Source organism: Mustela nigripes, chromosome 7, assembly GCF_022355385.1.
Source record: "Mustela nigripes isolate SB6536 chromosome 7, MUSNIG.SB6536, whole genome shotgun sequence".
In the NCBI taxonomy this organism is placed as follows: Eukaryota; Metazoa; Chordata; class Mammalia; order Carnivora; family Mustelidae; genus Mustela; species Mustela nigripes.
In genome coordinates, this window is record NC_081563.1 from 72,832,668 (window position 1) to 72,850,329 (window position 17,662).

General features: G+C 39.4%; 1 protein-coding gene across 1 annotated transcript in view; it reads right to left on the minus strand.

Annotated features, from left to right (window-relative positions):
• PPP1R21 (protein phosphatase 1 regulatory subunit 21) overlaps positions 1 to 17,662 on the minus strand; it is a 63,555-nt gene that overhangs the window by 37,693 nt on the left and 8,200 nt on the right. Inside the window, exons 2-9 of the mRNA XM_059406111.1 lie at positions 16,359 to 16,427; positions 13,019 to 13,165; positions 9,618 to 9,719; positions 7,897 to 8,061; positions 7,674 to 7,732; positions 6,625 to 6,719; positions 2,925 to 2,977; positions 2,284 to 2,433 (exon numbers count right to left, since the gene is read on the minus strand). Coding sequence (XP_059262094.1) covers positions 2,284 to 2,433; positions 2,925 to 2,977; positions 6,625 to 6,719; positions 7,674 to 7,732; positions 7,897 to 8,061; positions 9,618 to 9,719; positions 13,019 to 13,165; positions 16,359 to 16,427 — 840 coding nt within the window. The remainder of the gene's footprint in view (positions 1 to 2,283; positions 2,434 to 2,924; positions 2,978 to 6,624; positions 6,720 to 7,673; positions 7,733 to 7,896; positions 8,062 to 9,617; positions 9,720 to 13,018; positions 13,166 to 16,358; positions 16,428 to 17,662) is intronic.

The window sequence follows — 17,662 nt, forward strand, 5'->3', positions numbered from 1 at the left end:
GGCAAAATTAACATATTTGATGCTCACTGTGTGGGCATAATGTGGCAACAAACTAAAATAAAACTCCAGAAAGGGATAAAGAACCAGTATTGGGTAAAATATATTTTTTGATATTATAGGAAGTATAAAAGAAAATATAACTTTTCCAAGTCAGCTGAAAACTTTTCCCCACAGTGAAATTAAAAAGCATTTCAAAGGCCCAAAGTTTGTTTATGAATTTCAATAGAGGCAGAGAGTCCAATCAAAACTGATGAAAACCAAGCACTTCTTGAAGGCTTACTATGGGTAAGGTATAATGATAATAAGAACTAACCTTTATTGAGTGCTTACTATGTGCCAGGCACTAATCTTAGTACTTCACATGTATTATCTACTTAATCCTCAAATACACATACCTGTGAGGTATGTACTCTATCCTCCATTCTAAATATCAGGAAACTGAAGCACAGAAAGGTTAAATAAATTGCCCAAGGGGACACAGAAAGTGGCTGGACCCCAGTCGTCTGACTCCAGAGCATAGCTTTTGCTCTACTACTAGGTACTTACTGGATACATGGACATAAACACTATTCAAACCTTGAAAACACTGCATAATAATGCAAAAACAAGCGATCAGCTAAGTAGGAAAAGTGGCATTCATTTCAGAATGCCACATTATGGGACACTTAGAGCATAAATCGATGGCAAGATCCCTCAATTTCTTCCCTGTGGGACCCAGCCTTCAAGATGGCCCCAGTGATCCCTGCCTTGGCTGTTCCTGACTTTGTGTAGTACCCTTGCACACTCTTTCAGGGCTGGTCTCTGTGACCAAGACAACATGGTAGCAGGGATAGTATTCAGTACTAAGTCATAAAAAGGCATTGTGGCTTTACTCTCTTAGATCACTTATTCTAGGGGAAATTAACCTCTGCCTTGACACACTCCAGCAGTCCTATGGAGAAGTGTACTCAATGAGAAACCAAGGCTCCCAGCCAACAACCAATACTAACTCACCAGCTGTGTAAGTGAGCCACCTGGGAAGCAAATGCCCCACCCTAGTCAAGTCTTGAGATGAATACAACAGCCTCAGTCAGGTTGACTGAAAGCTTATGAAAGATCATGAGCCAGAAGTCCCCCAGTTATGCAGATACTTTTTTCCTTAATTCTTGATCCACAGAAACTATGTGCGATAATAAATGTCTGTTGTTTTAAATGACTAAGTTTTAGTGTAATCTATTACACAGCAATACAGAACTAATACGCTATTTATTTTTGCCTTTTCAGTTAAACGTGGTCTTGCAAGGTACTTGAAATCCTTTTGTAGAACTAGCTGGAGAGAAAAAAGGAAAGAAAGGAGCAAAATTTGCCAGGCCCCAAAAAAGCACACGGACTAAAGGGAATGACAGTCAACCCTCTTCTTATTCCTTATTTAAACTTCACACACCCTGAAAATGCCCCAAAGTTCAACCAGAGAAGCAGTTTCACTCCCACTCCATACCCCAGCAGGAAAGGTCAACTATACCATATATCCATATATCCATATATCCATATATCTATATCTATATCTATATCTATATCTATATCTATATCTATATATTTTGCTTTTAAACATACCCAGTGACAAAAGTTATATAGTGAGTACAAACAGGGAGGGAGAAAATGCCAGCAAATTAGGTTTTCCAACAATAAAATGGCACTTCCCATTACGTCACACCCTGATCAAAAAACTGTAATAGTCCCCCATCCTACATACAAAGCGAGTCTGTGCCTTGGACCGACCTTAGGGGGCTTCCAGAGTCTGCAGCCATGTTTTTTCCTTTGCAACTTGACCTCTCGCTGCACTTCAAAGACTTCACACTCTTGCCAGAACAGTTTGCTTTCCACTCCCTCCCCACCCCAACCCACTTTGTTACACCTTCCTACTCTGTGACTTTGCTCATGTCTTGCCCTCTTCTGAAGGAAAAAAACACCTATCCTATTTCTCTCCTCTTCAAATCTTGCTCATTTGTCAAAGCCCATTCCAATCCCCAAAGACTTTTTGCCAGACACTACCACCAACAGCAATCTCCCCTCCTTGACAACTTTATATCCCTACTGGCCTTACCAACCACACTTCCCCAGTATTTAATTTCTTAAAAATTTCCATGCTTGCCACATTTTATCTTAAGGTCAAAGACTCGTGAATTCTGGTTTTCTTCCATGTCCCCCCAAAAACTTGGCTGATGCACAGCAGTGGTCTGAAAAGAAAGAACATGTCTTCCTACTTGTTCAGGGCAGATAACAGGTATACGGAGTTAAATTTACCTTCTGATTCAAAGGAGATATAGGCTCAATGGCAGAATCAATAGGAAAAATCTGAATCCTCTGTTCTGTATAGGTGTGAAAGTTCAGAAGAGCCGTCACCAGATCTTGAACAAAAGCCAGGGCCTGCCCAGCAATGTCCCGCATCTTCAGCTTTAAAGTGAAAAGTATATCAAGTCAACTATCCAATTACTCTTCTCAAGCAACTTTCATAAGTCTGGTTTTAGAGAAAACATTTAAATTCTAGTATAATTAATCCTGACTTTAAATTCATTTGCTCCCACTTGGATTTTAATATTCCCATCTAAGGAAATCAGAAAACCATCAGTTTGGGCAAGCAGACTTCCTCCACTTAACCTAGACCATGTTAAGTGCAAGGCCCACCAACCTATAAGAAAGATATGGCTCACAAAGTAAGTGCATCCTGTAATTCAGTTCTAATGGTATCAGATGAAAGCAAAAAACTGTATTACTTATGAATTCAATAAATAGCAAGTTACATAATTTTTTAAAAAATGTATAAGAAAATATACATTTAGTATACTTCTTTTGGTTTAGTGCACTAAACACAAGCCCAAACAATAAATTCTTGTATCTGAGAAATCTGACATACACATCGCTGAAAATAAAAACATCATCATTACCTGATGTCTCCTATTGTGGAGTGGAACATTCAGAGCGTTATACTGACTATATTCTACAAAACAAAATTGGATCCACATTAAGTCATTTACATTTACAGAAAAATAGCGTAACTGAAAAATAATGAATGCCCTGAAGCAAAATCAGCTTTACATAAGAATTTGAAATGATTAAAGCCACAATCATAGTATGAGAGAATAATGGAATTTATATAGAACCAGTTGTTTCTCAGATAAAGTAATACCTACAATTTTTTTTCAGTAGGCTCCATGCCCAGTGTGGGGCTTGAGCTCACGACGCAGAGAGCAAATCACATGCTCTACACACTGAGCTAGCCAGGGGCCCCCAAATTTTTAGGATAAACAAACAAACCCTGAGTTTCTAAGAAATCATTTTGAAAACTTGAGGCCTATCAGGATTACTTGGAAAGGCCCATGACGTTCTTACCATGTTCAGTCATGCTCCCTTCTAAAATATCCCTGCACACAGCTGCCATAACAATCGTCGAAAAATACCACGGTTTTCATGACACTACCATATTCAACAGTCTACCACGGCTTGCTACTGCTGATCCCAATGACTCAATTCTAACTCTTCTGGGTTGGCTTCCTTGTTTTATCACAGTCCTCCTCTCTACCCGACTCTGCCCCCAACCTCTGATAGCTTCCCAACACCTGGCCTCAAACTTCAGTCCCCTCCTCCATCTCTACCAATGTCTACACACCACTTCAACCCCTCAAACCTCCCCTCCTCTGCCTGGTCCTAAGTCAGAAAGAAACTGGTGCCAAAATCCAACTCTGAAAGTCCCTATGCTGCTCTCAGCTAGTTCTCTCTTACGGCCCCATTTCTACCAAGGGTTTGGCCTCCCATTCACAGTCAGTCTACTTGCCTATCAGTCTTCTCTGAGCTTTACTTGTTATCGTTCCCAGACCGGTCCATCTTTTCCAAGAATGCTCTTGCTAACATAAAAGGAGAGCAAGGTGCATGACATCCTAATTTACCAAACTTAAGGGGGCTTCAAGGCTACTCCACAATCCATGACTTCATTGCTGTGCCCCTTCCCAAGGCATCAGCTCCAAACATTCTCCATTTTAAGCCCCTGATACCATTCTTCCTCTCCTCCCCTGCCCCACGGTTAGGGCGGCATCATCCTACAATGCCAGGAAGACCAGAGTCAAAGTACAAGGGCTTCTTAAATTTCCTACCCTCCACCTCAGAGTCCATGGTTTCCCATATCCTGTCCTCAGCTAACCTTCCCCTTGGGTCCCCAGCAATAGCTCCTTCTGGTCTCTCAGGCCCTAATCCATCAACCATCCCTCCTTCTCCCTAGACCTTCAAAATTAACTTCAAAAAAAGCATTTGTTATAGCTTTTAAAATTCTATGTCCACAGTAACTTCTTCTCCTTTTCATACTGAATCCTCCACTGGGCTCCCATCCTTTCCCACCTGCTCAAAGACCAGCATGTCTCTGCCTATTTCTCAGCACCCATCCATCTCTAACCCTCATGCTATCCATCTGCCATCCACCTCTACCATGCACGAAGTCACCAAAGCAGCTGCCTTTACTGCCACCTCACCCTCTCTGAGCTCCCCACAGCACTGCTAGAACTGCCCAGCCCCACCCAGGCTGAACACTCCCTTCCCCAGCTTCCACGTCACCTCACTTCCCGAGCTCCTCACCACCCCCACCACCTCAGTCCCTCTCCTTCCTGACGCCTGTGAGGGAGAACTCCCCAAGGACGTTGTGCGGGCCTCTCTGCAATTTGTACCTCATTCCCACCACTCTCAACGCCCATCCATCCCAGCGGGGTCAACTCCAATCTCTTTCCGCGGTCTAGGCTTTTACTTAGAAATGTGTACCCCAATAGAAAGACAGATGTACACTGACGTATCTGTTAGAATATTAAACAACAAAGTTAACCTCATCATCTTTCCCATAAACCTGCCCCTCATCTGCCTCTCTGATTTCTGTCAATGGCACCACATCTTCCCCCACCAACACTGCCTCCTCGGCTCCCTTGCCTGCTTACATCCATCTCCTTGACAGCTCAGTCTCCAGCTTTCGTAACAGCACACCAGGACTAGCATCACAACAGTCTTGGTCTCCTTTCCCCATTCTAGCACAGTCTACACTCTTGTCAGGCTAATTCTGTGAGTGTACAGATCTCATCATGACATTCCCTGGATCAAAGGCTTCAATCCCTCCACCATCTTGTGAACTGAGTCCCAACTCCTTGGCCCACAACTCTAGGGTCTAGCCCCACTCACCCTTTGAGAACTTGCCTACCTCCACCCATTCTAGCCTCCTGTAACACTTAGCTAATTACTGCTCTTCAGACCACAAAAGTACCTTGTGTTCCATGTACCACACTCCACTTAATTCCCTGGTTTGTTTTCCTGAATCTCTACCCAATAAAACCTACTCACACATACAGGCCCTGCTCAAAGCACACTTCCAAAAGACTGCCCCAGACAACCCCTCCAGCAGTAAACTGTCCTTCCTCTGAAACCTAAACAGTCTCTTTATTGAACAGGTTAGCTGACATTTTAGACATGTCTATACATTATCTCTCCACTCCTGGACTAGAAATTCCTTTAGGGTAGAGCTTTTTGTCTTAGAAATTTCTATATCCCTTGTGCTCCCTATCCATCTAGGCACTCAGCACATGATCTTTAAATTTTGCAGAACTAAAAGTAACCCACACTGCTATGATAAGGATCTAAGGCAGGGTGACAACTAGTACTGGAAAAGGAAAGATAACTCCAAAAGAGATCCAGAAGGAAATTATTAGAACCTGATGATTAATTGATAAAAGGATTAAAGGGAAAATGAAATGCCAAGATTTCAAGTCTAGTGAATCAAAGTATGGTAGCTCTATTTACATTAATCTAGAAACTTAATTACATTAATCTAGGTGTTATTTTTCAGAGGAACTTAAGCTTTGATATAACAATGACATATGCTGATTTCAGTGTTAGATCAAACTGTTTCTCTTTGGTGTCTTTTCTTTCCTCTTTTCTTAGGTCTTCCGGAAGAAAAATTTAGAGGAAGTAAAAAATTTTAATCATCTGAATGTAAAAAAGGAAATCTGTACTTATCTGAATATAAGCTTCGAAATTCCAACCAATAAAATAAAACATATTCTTTGTTTTTAACGTTCAAGATTTATTTTTCTCTAAATTTACAAAACTGGCATCTATTACACATGTAAGTTGATTTTTTTTTTAAGTTCTTTTTCTTGCTCTTGGGTACAGAGATTACCAGACTGTTCTCAGGATGAATAGGAAGCCGGACTTACCCAAGTCAGCTCCCTAACTATCAGTCGGGACCACCAACCATGCGGGAGATACCAGGCTGAGAAGATCCATCTCCCACCACCCTTTTCCCACTCTCCCCACCATGAACAGATTTTCTTATACAAACTTTCAGGTACTATACGTGCAGGTTGGTTTTTAACCTAGGGATATGCTCAATATGTGCAATAAAAAAAAAAATGTGGATTTGAGCTTTTTCTAAGAAGGCTGACTTTGGATTCAGCTTCCCTATGATATAGGAGGGCCATAGCCAATCAAAAAAAAAAACAAAAAGAAAGCAACCTTCTGTTGAGCCAATGAAGTTTTTTGCCAAATAGATTAAAAACTTCTTTAATTAGTTCATTACCACAGAGAGAGGTTCAAAGTTGCAAATAATGGAATACCTACTTGTATCATTAAAAGGTACTTTTTCCGTGATGATTGATAAGGATTCCTCTAATCTACCTGACAAATCGTCATGAAGATTCTTTAACTGTAATTGACTGAAAGAAAAAAAACACAAACCACATGATCACCAGTCAGACAGGGGATCCTCACTTCCTTGTTACCACAACGGCTGGTATTAAGCTTCCAGAGACTCATGCCTGACACCGGGATACTCTTGGTGGTGGATAGTTATTAAAAGATGAAGATAAGGAAAATAGTAATCCTCAATTCTGAAGCCCCTGAGACTTCTGTTAAGACTTTCAGAATTTATCACAGTCCCAGTATCTAATACAATCCTGTCAGTTTATTTCCCCAAGTACAAAGTAATCTTAAAGCCATTTCAAAATCACAGATTTTATCTTTCTTATGTGCCTGACATAAGTGTTTGCTCAAGTATCATAGCAAAGTTCTTTTTTAAGTATTATATGAGATGAAATCTGGTAGTTTTTGTTTTAATTCAATTATGAGCATGGGTATACATTTAAACCATGCCATGTAATTCTACCAATTCTATTAAACTGAAGAAATTCACGTGACTGATTCTACTGAAACCTAAAATATTATGTCATTTATCAACTAAATGCTGGAGTATGCTTTTACCACCCATCAATTCATCATATTCGAATTTTAAGATTTAGGTATCTCCAAATTAGATCCCATAGCCTCCATTTTATTCAAAATATACCACTAAAAGTCTGGCACAGTGAAAAGGAGTCAATTTTCCTGCCTGGAACTCTCAGAAAGCTCTCTTCAGGGTAGCCTGAAACAGAAAGCACCCAGTCCTCTGTATGGGAGCCCTAGGACACCATCTGCAGGCTGAGAACTCACACACAAGCCATCTGACCAAGAGTGTGTCAGGCCTTAGAGATAACAGAACTGAGGAGGACCCTGGAGATAACATGCTCCTTGCTCACTTCAAGTGTGCAATTCAGAGGGAGAAGCCGCCAGACCAAAACTCAGGTCTTCCGATTCTTACTTCGGGGCCCCTTGGAATTCATGTTTCCACATACCATTCTTCTGTTCGAAGCCGACATTCCTTGGCCTCCTTTTCTAGAGTCTGAGATTTTACCTGAATTTTAGAAGAAAAAGAAAAGCAGATGGCTCAGGCGATAGATAAGGGCACACTTAGGAGACACCACAGGCAACAGCCTCCCCCTGTGCATTCCATAAAGTACACAGAAGATTCACAAAAACCCTATCTCCTAACGTGCTCTCCCCAGCAGTGGGGCTTACTTCTAGTTTGGCCTTGTCATTCTGCAGTTTCTCGATAGTTTCCATGTACTTCCGCGTCAGGCCATCGACCACAGCTTGGTGCTGAGCCGTCTCCATCTCCAGGGTGGCCAGCCGACTCCTCAGTTCTGCTTCCACATGCTTGTGCTGCTCGTCAGCTTCAAAAAACTGAAAAGAAAATATCATCTCCTCTGCTCACAATATCCAAATATACAAAATGGAGAGAAAAACAACAGCAGTAACTGCTCATTGAGCAATTTTGACATGGTTCCATATGTTCACTACGCAACACCCACTGCACAGGTATGATCTCACAGAATCCTCACAGAATGTCAGAGGCGGTGTTATTGTTATCCTCCTTTCCACATGGGAAACCAAAGCTTCAACCTGCCTATTGTAGAAATGAGATATGAACACAGGAGATCGATGCCGAAGCCTACACTTCCTTCCTCTCAGGCTCAAGGATTTCTTTCAAACAACTTCTGGCACACAGAGAATTCAACTGACCAGGGCATAGCTCTTCTGATATGCTAACTTAAATAATCAAAATTCAAATAGATGTTATCCCTAAAACAGGTTAAACTCTTTTCCTTAATAAGAATCCAGTGCTGGGGCACCTGGGTGGCTCAGTGGGTTAAAGCCTCTGCCTTTAGCTCAGGTCATGATCTCAGGGTCCTGGGATCAAGCTCACGTCTTCTGGCTCTCTGCTCAGCGGGGAACCTGCTTCCATTCCTCTCTCTCTGCCTGCCTCTCTGCCTACTTGTGATCTCTGTCTGTCAAATAAATAAATAAAATATTTTTTAAAAAATAAATAAATAAGAATCCAGTGCTAATTAAGAATTATGAATGCTTGGGGCACCTGGGTGGCTCAGTGGGTTAAGTCTCTGCCTTCAGCACAGGTCATGATCCCAGGATCCTGGGATCAAGCCTCGTATTGGGCTCTCTGCTCAGCAGGGAGTCTGTTCCCCACCCCCCCGCCTCTCTGCCTCCCTGTGATCTCTGTCTCTGTCAAATAAGTAAATAAAATCTAAAAAAAAAAAAAAAAGAATTATGAATACTTAACAGAAAATGCAGTTCAAAAGGTTTCTTTTTTTCATTTTTTTACCATTTGTAAAACGTTAAACTGAGAATTAATGTGTATTTATATTCTACCAGTTGACTATGCTCACCATTTCACAAAAAATTTAGGAGGCACAGTCCAAGATATTACACTATGACTCTTAAATATGCTAGATGTTGGGAGGCAAACACTGATTATTCAACATTTCATAAATATTTGAGCTCCCGCCATGAGTAAGAACCTGTCCTGGGGGAAGGCATACAAACCAACACGGTGTGCACCCGAACACACATGTGAACAAATATAAACCAACTAAACAGTAAGAATTTTAAAAACAAACACTACTTACTGATAAGCCCCTATCTAAATGATCCAACTAATCATTTTCTAGATAAAATGAACAGTGCCTACTATATTTCTATACTGTTAGCTGAGTTATTCTATAGTCCTCTAAACAAATGCATACTTGAAAATACACATCCAGATTCAGATAGGAATGAGATTTTAAGAAATGAATCAATAACAACAGTGACTTATATACCTAACAACTGCAGGAGACACTGCAACACATACACAAAACATTCTATCCTGCATTGGTTTTTCCACATTCTAGATCATACAACACATTTTTAATTCATGGGGGAAAACAGAAAGATGTTCTCACTTGTATATGCAACCGCTCATTCTCTTCTATCTTCTTTTGCAGATCTTCATCAAAGACACTCTTCTGCTCTTGACTCAACTGAGAAGAAGATTCTCCACTTTTCTGATGGAAAGAATAAGTTATGTCCACATAACTTTCATCCTTTAGAGAAACATCTTAAGGTACACAGATTCTCTATCACCTTAGTAGCTTGTCTCTTCTACGTGTGCACATTCTCAAACAATCCTGCAAAAGGTATACAATCCATCATTTAACTTCTCCTATTTGAAACAAGTAAGAACTACAAATATTGGAATGGGCAGAAAAGCTTAAAAAAGAAAGAGAATAAACTGATAAGGCTCATTAATCTTTGCAGATGAATTCAGGAGTAGTTCTATTGGAAGACACAGCAGGCTCAGAAAGCTAGCCATAAAAATATGCTAAAAAATATCATTTCAATCAGAGAGGGAGACAAACCATAAGACACTCTTAATCATAGGGAACAAACTGAGGGTTGCTGAAGAGGAGGGGGCTGGGAGATGGAAATTAAGAAGGACATGTGATATAATGAGCACTGGGTATTAAATAATACTGATAAATTACTGACCTCTACCTCTGAAACTAATAATACATTATATGTTACATTGGGAGATGGAGAGGAGAAGTGAGTTGGGGAAAATCAGAGGGGGAGACAAACCATGAGAGACTGTGGACTCTGAGAAGCAAACTGAGGGTCTTAGAGGTGAGGGGTGTAGGGGGTTGGGTGAGCCTGGTGGTGTGTAATAAGAAGGGCATGGATTGCATGGAACACTGGGTGTGGTGCATAAACAATGAATTTTGGAACAATGAAAAAAATTTTAATTTAATTTAAAAAAATAAAAATACATTATATGTAATCAATTGAATTTAAATTTAGAAAAATAAAAAATATATACTGTTTCAAGTTGATCTTTTGGTTTGGGAAATCAGTTTTAGCAATTCCATGAGTCTGAGTTGTTAAACTCCTTTAAGAAATTGTAACAAATTAATTAGAATTCACAATGATAAATTCATACAAAAGTTGACATAAATTTCTAATTTTTTTAAAAAAGTAACCATGTTAAAAAAAGATACTATAAACAGAAGGAAAAAGCTCAAAAATAATAAAAAGAACCTTCCTTTTACTTTTTTACCAATATTAATTTTTTTCTAGACAGAAGAATAGCACTATTTAAGAGAGAAAATAATGAACATTTGTTTTCATAGAATACAAGAGCGGAGACTATTCCAAGGATGGACTAACAATGAAACTGTGTTCAGACATCAGTCACCACCCTTCTCTGCCTTTCTTGTGCCCTCACTCCTCACTTAAAATGAAGTTACTTACTGATACAGTATGAACCAATGATTAGAAAACCCTCTGAAAATGGAGTAGCTATATTAAAAATGAAACAAAACAGGGGTGCCTGGGTGGCTCAATCAGTTAAGCAGCCGACTCTTGACTTCAGTTCAGGCCATGATATCAGGTCATGAGATCAAAGCCGACTTCGGGTACTGTGCTCAGCACAGAGTCTGCTTAAGATTCTCTCTCACCCTCTCCCTTTACCCCTTCCCCCTTCCCCGGGTTGTATGAGTGTTTTCTCTCTCAAATAAATCTTTAAAAAAAAAAAATAGGGGCACCTGGTGACTCAGTGGGTAGGGCCTCTGCCTTCGGCTCAGGTCATGGTCTCAGGGTACTGGGAGCGAGCCCCGCATAGGGCTCTCTGCTCAGCAGGGAGCCTACTTCCTCCCCACCCTGCCTGCTGCTCTGCCTACTTGTGATCTATCAAATAAATAAATATTTAAAATAAGTAAATAAATACATAATAAATAAGTAATTAAGTAAATAAATAAATAAAAACATTAAATCTCCAACATGTTTGGGACAAGAGAGCTGCACAAGGAAGACAGCTGAACAGCATATTCTGGGCATTTTGGGTCATTAGAGCTCCCAAATTTGGAAAACTTTAATTAGCATTAATTCAGAAGTGATATACCCAAGCCTCTGTGAAAACAGGAGTGGGGGAGGATCTCACTAACCTGGGGAGCATGTTTGAAGTACGTATGGCTATTCATTCCTCAGGTTCTCGGAATTTCGAGAGCACATGTATTTTGACAAAATTCCCCAAATGATTCTAATACATACCTGTTTTTGCCCTCTCTGTTCCCCACTTCTTTGAAAATTAGCACTCTAGAAAGAACTCTTTCATATAGGGGACATGTATATGAAAAGGTGCTAACACAGAATAACACTGATTGCCTATTATATGGCAAATACTGTCCTAGCCACCTTTACAGGATCCCATTTAATACTCAACAGAGTATCATCCCCATGTTGCTGATGAAGAACCTGAGGTTGCAGGCTAAAATGGCAGACAAAGAACTCAAGCCTGGGCTTAAACCCCCCTGGAAGAGCACAGGAAGGCCTGTGCTCTTCCCTCTATACAGTGCTACTTCAGAGTTACTACGTGCCTTCTTCTTCCCTCCTACCTTCTACTTTTTACTGCTTCAATCCACACATTTGCCAGGTGCTGCTCTATATACACACGAGACTTAATAAATCTTTTTTTTTTTTTTTAAGATTTTATTTATTTATTTGACAGAGAGAGATCACAAGTAGATGGAGAGGCAGGCAGAGAGAGTGAGGGGGAAGCAGGCTCCCCGCTGAGCAGAGAGTCCGATGCGGGACTCGATCCCAGGACCCTGAGATCATGACCCGAGCCGAAGGCAGCGGCTTAACCCACTGAGCCACCCTGGCGCCCCAACACACGAGACTTAAAGATTCAATCACTACCCCCACACTTAAAAAAAAACACAACTTCTTAATCACAGAATGTTCTAAAGTACCAAACCATCCGTCTTATGGAGTGAGAATCATGTCTCTCTATATCAACCATAATGGGAAAAGTTATTTTTACATGACCTGATAAGAATACTAAATCAGCCTCATAGAAATAAATACTAAGAAATATTTGCAGCAAACTTACAAAGCCTAAGGAATGAGTATTTCAATTGCTATTTTCACATGAGCTATTACACTTCAAAACTGTTTCTCATTTTATTTGCCCTACCTTGAGTTAAGGGCAACTGAAGGGCAACTCAGTATAACTGAAAGATACCAGTAATTTTGACCAGTATGAGATAGTCCTTCCACTTTTCTCAGACACTAAATCTAATACTTGCATGTTTGCTCCTAAAGAAATTATTCAAAAGTCACTCACATATAAAAATGCCCTAATATTACTACATATGATAATAGTGTCTTCTTCCTTAACCCAATATCCAGGCATAGTTATGGAACAGTAGGAAATGTTCAGGGGAAGTGTTCTGTTAAAACCCAGATGGCTTGTAGATGTCTGCTCCTAGCAGACAAGGCCTCCCTAACTTGCCTTTATTTGACCTACCTTGTTTTTCTTGCCTCGGGGTTCACTTAGAGCCAATTCATCTTGAAGTAGTTCTACCCTCTTGGCAAGCTGCAGGTTTCGAAATGTCAAACTGTCCATTTCCTGCTGCAGTTTTCTCAATGATTGATCTTTCATTTTCAGTTGTTCCTACATCAAAGTGAAAACAGACCACTCCTTATAATTTAGCCTTAAGGTTTCAAAAAATAAAAAGAAATTATTTTTGTTTCACTAAAATATGATAAAACCTCTTGCTTTAGGGAATTCACATTGTATGTTTATCGTGCCAGTTCCCATGTTTTTAGCTCTGTTTTGTGACAAAAGCATTTTTCTTTTTTTTTGGCCAAACCAAGTAAATTTAAAAATAAAATTTAAAAACCATATACAGGGGTGCCTGGGTGGCTCAGTGGGTTAAAGCTTCTGCCTTTGGCTCAGGTCATGATCCCAGGGTCCTGGGATCGAGCCCCACATGGGGCTTTCGGCTCAGTGGGGAGCCTGCTCCCCACCTCCCACCCCACCTGCCTCTCTGCCTACTTGTGATCTCTGTCAAATAAATAAATTAAATCTTTTAAAAATAAATAAATAACTAAATAAAAACCATATACATTGAAGCAACAGACAGTCACCAACTTAAAGTAAAATATCTACAACTCTGCGTTGTCCCATAATGTTGTTATATGTCTGGCAGTGAGGAGGCACAATGCCTGAGGCGATAATTTTATAAACTTCAATTATGAAAGAGAAACTCCCTATTTATTGATGATGCCCTTCACTAAGAATGGGAAACAATTTATTTGCATTCATTTTTTTCAATAAATCCTCCCTCGATTTAAGTCAGTCAAATGAAATCCTTGCACCACACTTAATTTTACTTTAAACTATTCTGATTTATCAAAGATAAAAATCAGTATTATCCTAACAAATATTTTTAGATGTTACATCAATTCACCTAAAAGTTTTAAGTAAAAATAGAAACAAGATCTAAAATCTAAACAATATATCTTCTATTGCCCATTTTGTACCGTTTACACTATAATGAAGTAAGAAAGTGGAAAACTAGTAGCAAAACTTAGTTTTGCTCTATTTTAAAAAAATATATTATTCTTCCTATATTTTACTTACGATATTGTGAGAACTTTGTGTTCACTGATAATCAAACCAGATGACTATATACTATTGTATATTTAAAGAAGTGTAGTTATATTACTTTCACTGAAAAACCACTGCAAAGCTAAGATGAGGTCAAGCTTTAATGACAAAGTGATAGAAGTATATTGAAAAGCAACCTAAAAGGCAAAGACTGGGGCGCCTGGGTGGCTCAGTGGGTTAAGCCGCTGCCTTCGGCTCAGGTCATGATCTCAGGGTCCTGGGATCAAGTCCCGCATCGGGCTCTCTGCTCAGCAGGGGGCCTGCTTCCCTTCCTCTCTCTCTGCCTGCCTCTCTGCCTACTGTGATCTCTCTCTGTCAAATAAATAAATAAAATCTTTAAAAAAAAAAAAAAAAAGGCAAAGACTGGTGTCAGCAAGCCACTGACATTATCCACACGTTGAGAGCAGCCAGGATAGAAAAATTTTTCCATTAAGTAGAGAAAGTTTTCTTTTCTATTGTTTTTTAGAAGCCCTTAATTTTTGCTTGGAGCTGAACAGTAAATATAAACCCAGCCTATATCCAAATCATCATGTATTTCAAATTAAAGAAATCCAAATCAATGAATGCTTACTATGTCCAACAACTCACTGAAGAGACAAACCCAATCTATCAAAAGCCTGTTTTAACAGAAGATATCCCAACCTTCCCATTGACCAAACCAGCTAATTGCCACTCTTACTAGAACTGTAATGACCACTTCAACTAATAATAAAACAAAGAGTAATTTCTTTACATCCTTTTAATTCATCCCAGCTGACTAATGCTCCAAGTCCATTAACCAATCACCATTTTCAGAAGACAGCTATCTCAACCTCTCTGTAAAACCTAGTTTCTGCAGTAGGGACAATGATAATGTTATCTGCCCTCACAGACTGACTGAATGTGAAGACCAACTGACAAGAGTGGATATAATTGTGCTTGGCACAATACCTGACAAAATGAGAGCTCAATAAATAGAACCTGCCGTCACCAATGTTACCACCATTGCCGCCATTGCAGAGTTAATAAAACACAACCAGCAAATGGTAATAACATGTCCAGAGTGGGCTACTAAGACACAGTAGGAAATACTTTTCCTATATAGCTATAACATGCCCAGAGTGGGCTACTAAGACACACTAGGAAATACTTTTCCCAGTCATAGGTTTTAAACATCGTTAAGAGATAATGGTTATTTCTTCAATGATTTAGGCTAAATAATAACTTGACTAACAAATCCTGACTCTAAATAAGCTTATTTTTAATAATCTTGGTTTGGGCACTAGGAGGTTTGGAAGTATGGGCACGGTGTTCTGAGCTGCCTCAGCCCCAAGTCTGGGCAACAGCACCGGAGTTGGGGGCACTTTCAAGACACAGTTCTCTGGGGGTGGGGGTGCAACACTGACTAAGTAAAAGGACATATTTCTGGGTTACCTGAGTGGGATCACCCTGGATAGGTCACTGGTTAGGGGCTATTCCAGAAAGAGATATGATTAAAGGGAATCCTAATCCCTTTTGTCTCAACAGGGAGCAAGGCAGAGGGTGAAGAATGACATAAACAGTATATTTAATGGAAACAGGCCAAGACGAAATGTATATCCTAGAGTTAATTTTAAAATACCACAAGCAGTATTTATGACATGCCTACCGTATAAAGTAGAAACAAATTTCTTCAATTCCCATCGTATTTCTCCTCTCAGTTAGTAAATGTTGATGATAAAATGTATCACTCAAACAGAGTAACCTGATTTACACAGGTTATTACTATTAAATAGCTCAATCCAAAAGCAAGATTAATGCACTAAATGATTCCCACTTTCAAATTCACTCATTAGGGGACAACCATCTGCTGAATGCTGAGCATATAAATATGAATATGACATGGGCCCCCTCAGAGTGCTGTCTAGTGATGAAGACAGATAAGAAACTCCATTAATCCCCATGAATTTAGCTAAAGAAAGGCTGTGAGGAAACACAGGAGATAAAGTCATATAATTCTTTTTTGTGATATTTAGCTAAGGAAATCAAAGTGTACCACATTCATACCTAAGGAAGTAAAAAAGTTAAACACAAAAGACTTTATTACCTTCTCCTAACCCTAGTGAATCAGTGTCATGGTTGGGACTTTATAACACAGAAAACTAGCTGACTTCCTTGCTTTGAGTATCACCAAACACTAACTTAACCCTCACAATACAAATATCCTGCTTCATACCTTTAAAGCAGCTGAATTTGCTTGTTCATCCACAACACCTTTTTTCAGGACCTGATTCTGAGCCCGAAGCTGAAAAAAGAAGAAGGAATAGTTAATTTTAATATAAAGCAATCACCTGTAGCAAGGAAAACACTTATCGTTACTTCACAGGAATGATTACACTGAGTAACTATGTTCTCACATGTGTATGAGAATAAAAATATTAGCAGGGAAGAGGATAGTAGATATCATCATTCCGCCATTTTTCAGATTAGCACAGAGGCTGAGCTGCCCAATGACATAATAATAATCAGTGGCCAAATCAATACTGAAATACAGATCTCTTGACTTCCAACAAGAATATGGTTCTTTCTGTAAAACCAAGTCTCCTCCTTAAATAAAAACTAGTACAAAAAACTAATACTGAGTATTAATACAATAAACTAATAAAACTAATATAATAAATAATATGGTACCATGTGTGCCATTTTCCTTGAAACTCTGGCACACATTTATTTGTAAAATACATACAATCAGACTAATTATAAAATAAGAACTCTATAAAATTAAACATACCCAGCAGGACACTGCACCTAATATTAGTCATGTAAGTATCATCCCCCACAATAGTCTCAGAAATGGTAGACTTGTAATGAAGCATCAGCGAAGGCAGTGTATGTATGAAAGCAACGAAGAAGACTCAATCCAGAAGTTGGTAACAGCAGTTAACATTTGAAAGCTCATCATATACCAGATACTGTCCTAAGTGCTTTCCATGTATTATGTCATTAATTTTTACAATGCTAGGAAGTAGGCACTGTAATTGTGTCTTTTTTTTTTTTTTAAAGATTTTATTTATTTATTTGACAGAGAGAAATCACAAGTAGGTAGAGAGGCAGGCAGAGAGAGAGAGAGAGGGAAGCAGGCTCCCTGCTGAGCAGAGAGCCTGATGCGGGACTCGATCCCAGGACCCTGAGATCATGACCTGAGCCGAAGGCAGTGGCTTAACCCACTGAGCCACCCAGGCGCCCCTGTAATTGTGTCTTTACAGAAGAACAAACTGAGGTACAGAGAAGTTAAGTGGCAATGCTGAGATTCAGACCCCAGCAGATTTGACTCCAAAGTCATAATGCCATTAGACAATATTGGTTACTATTTTCTAAAGCTATGTATAAATGAGAAAAGAAATAGGCTGGAGAGGTTGGAAAAGTCTTTGAAGAGGTAGGATGTGGGCTTTTTTTTTTTTTTAATTAAGGTATAACTTTATTTTAAATAAAGCAAATAAATAAAACAAATTCTTGATTTATTTTAAATCAAGAATTTTA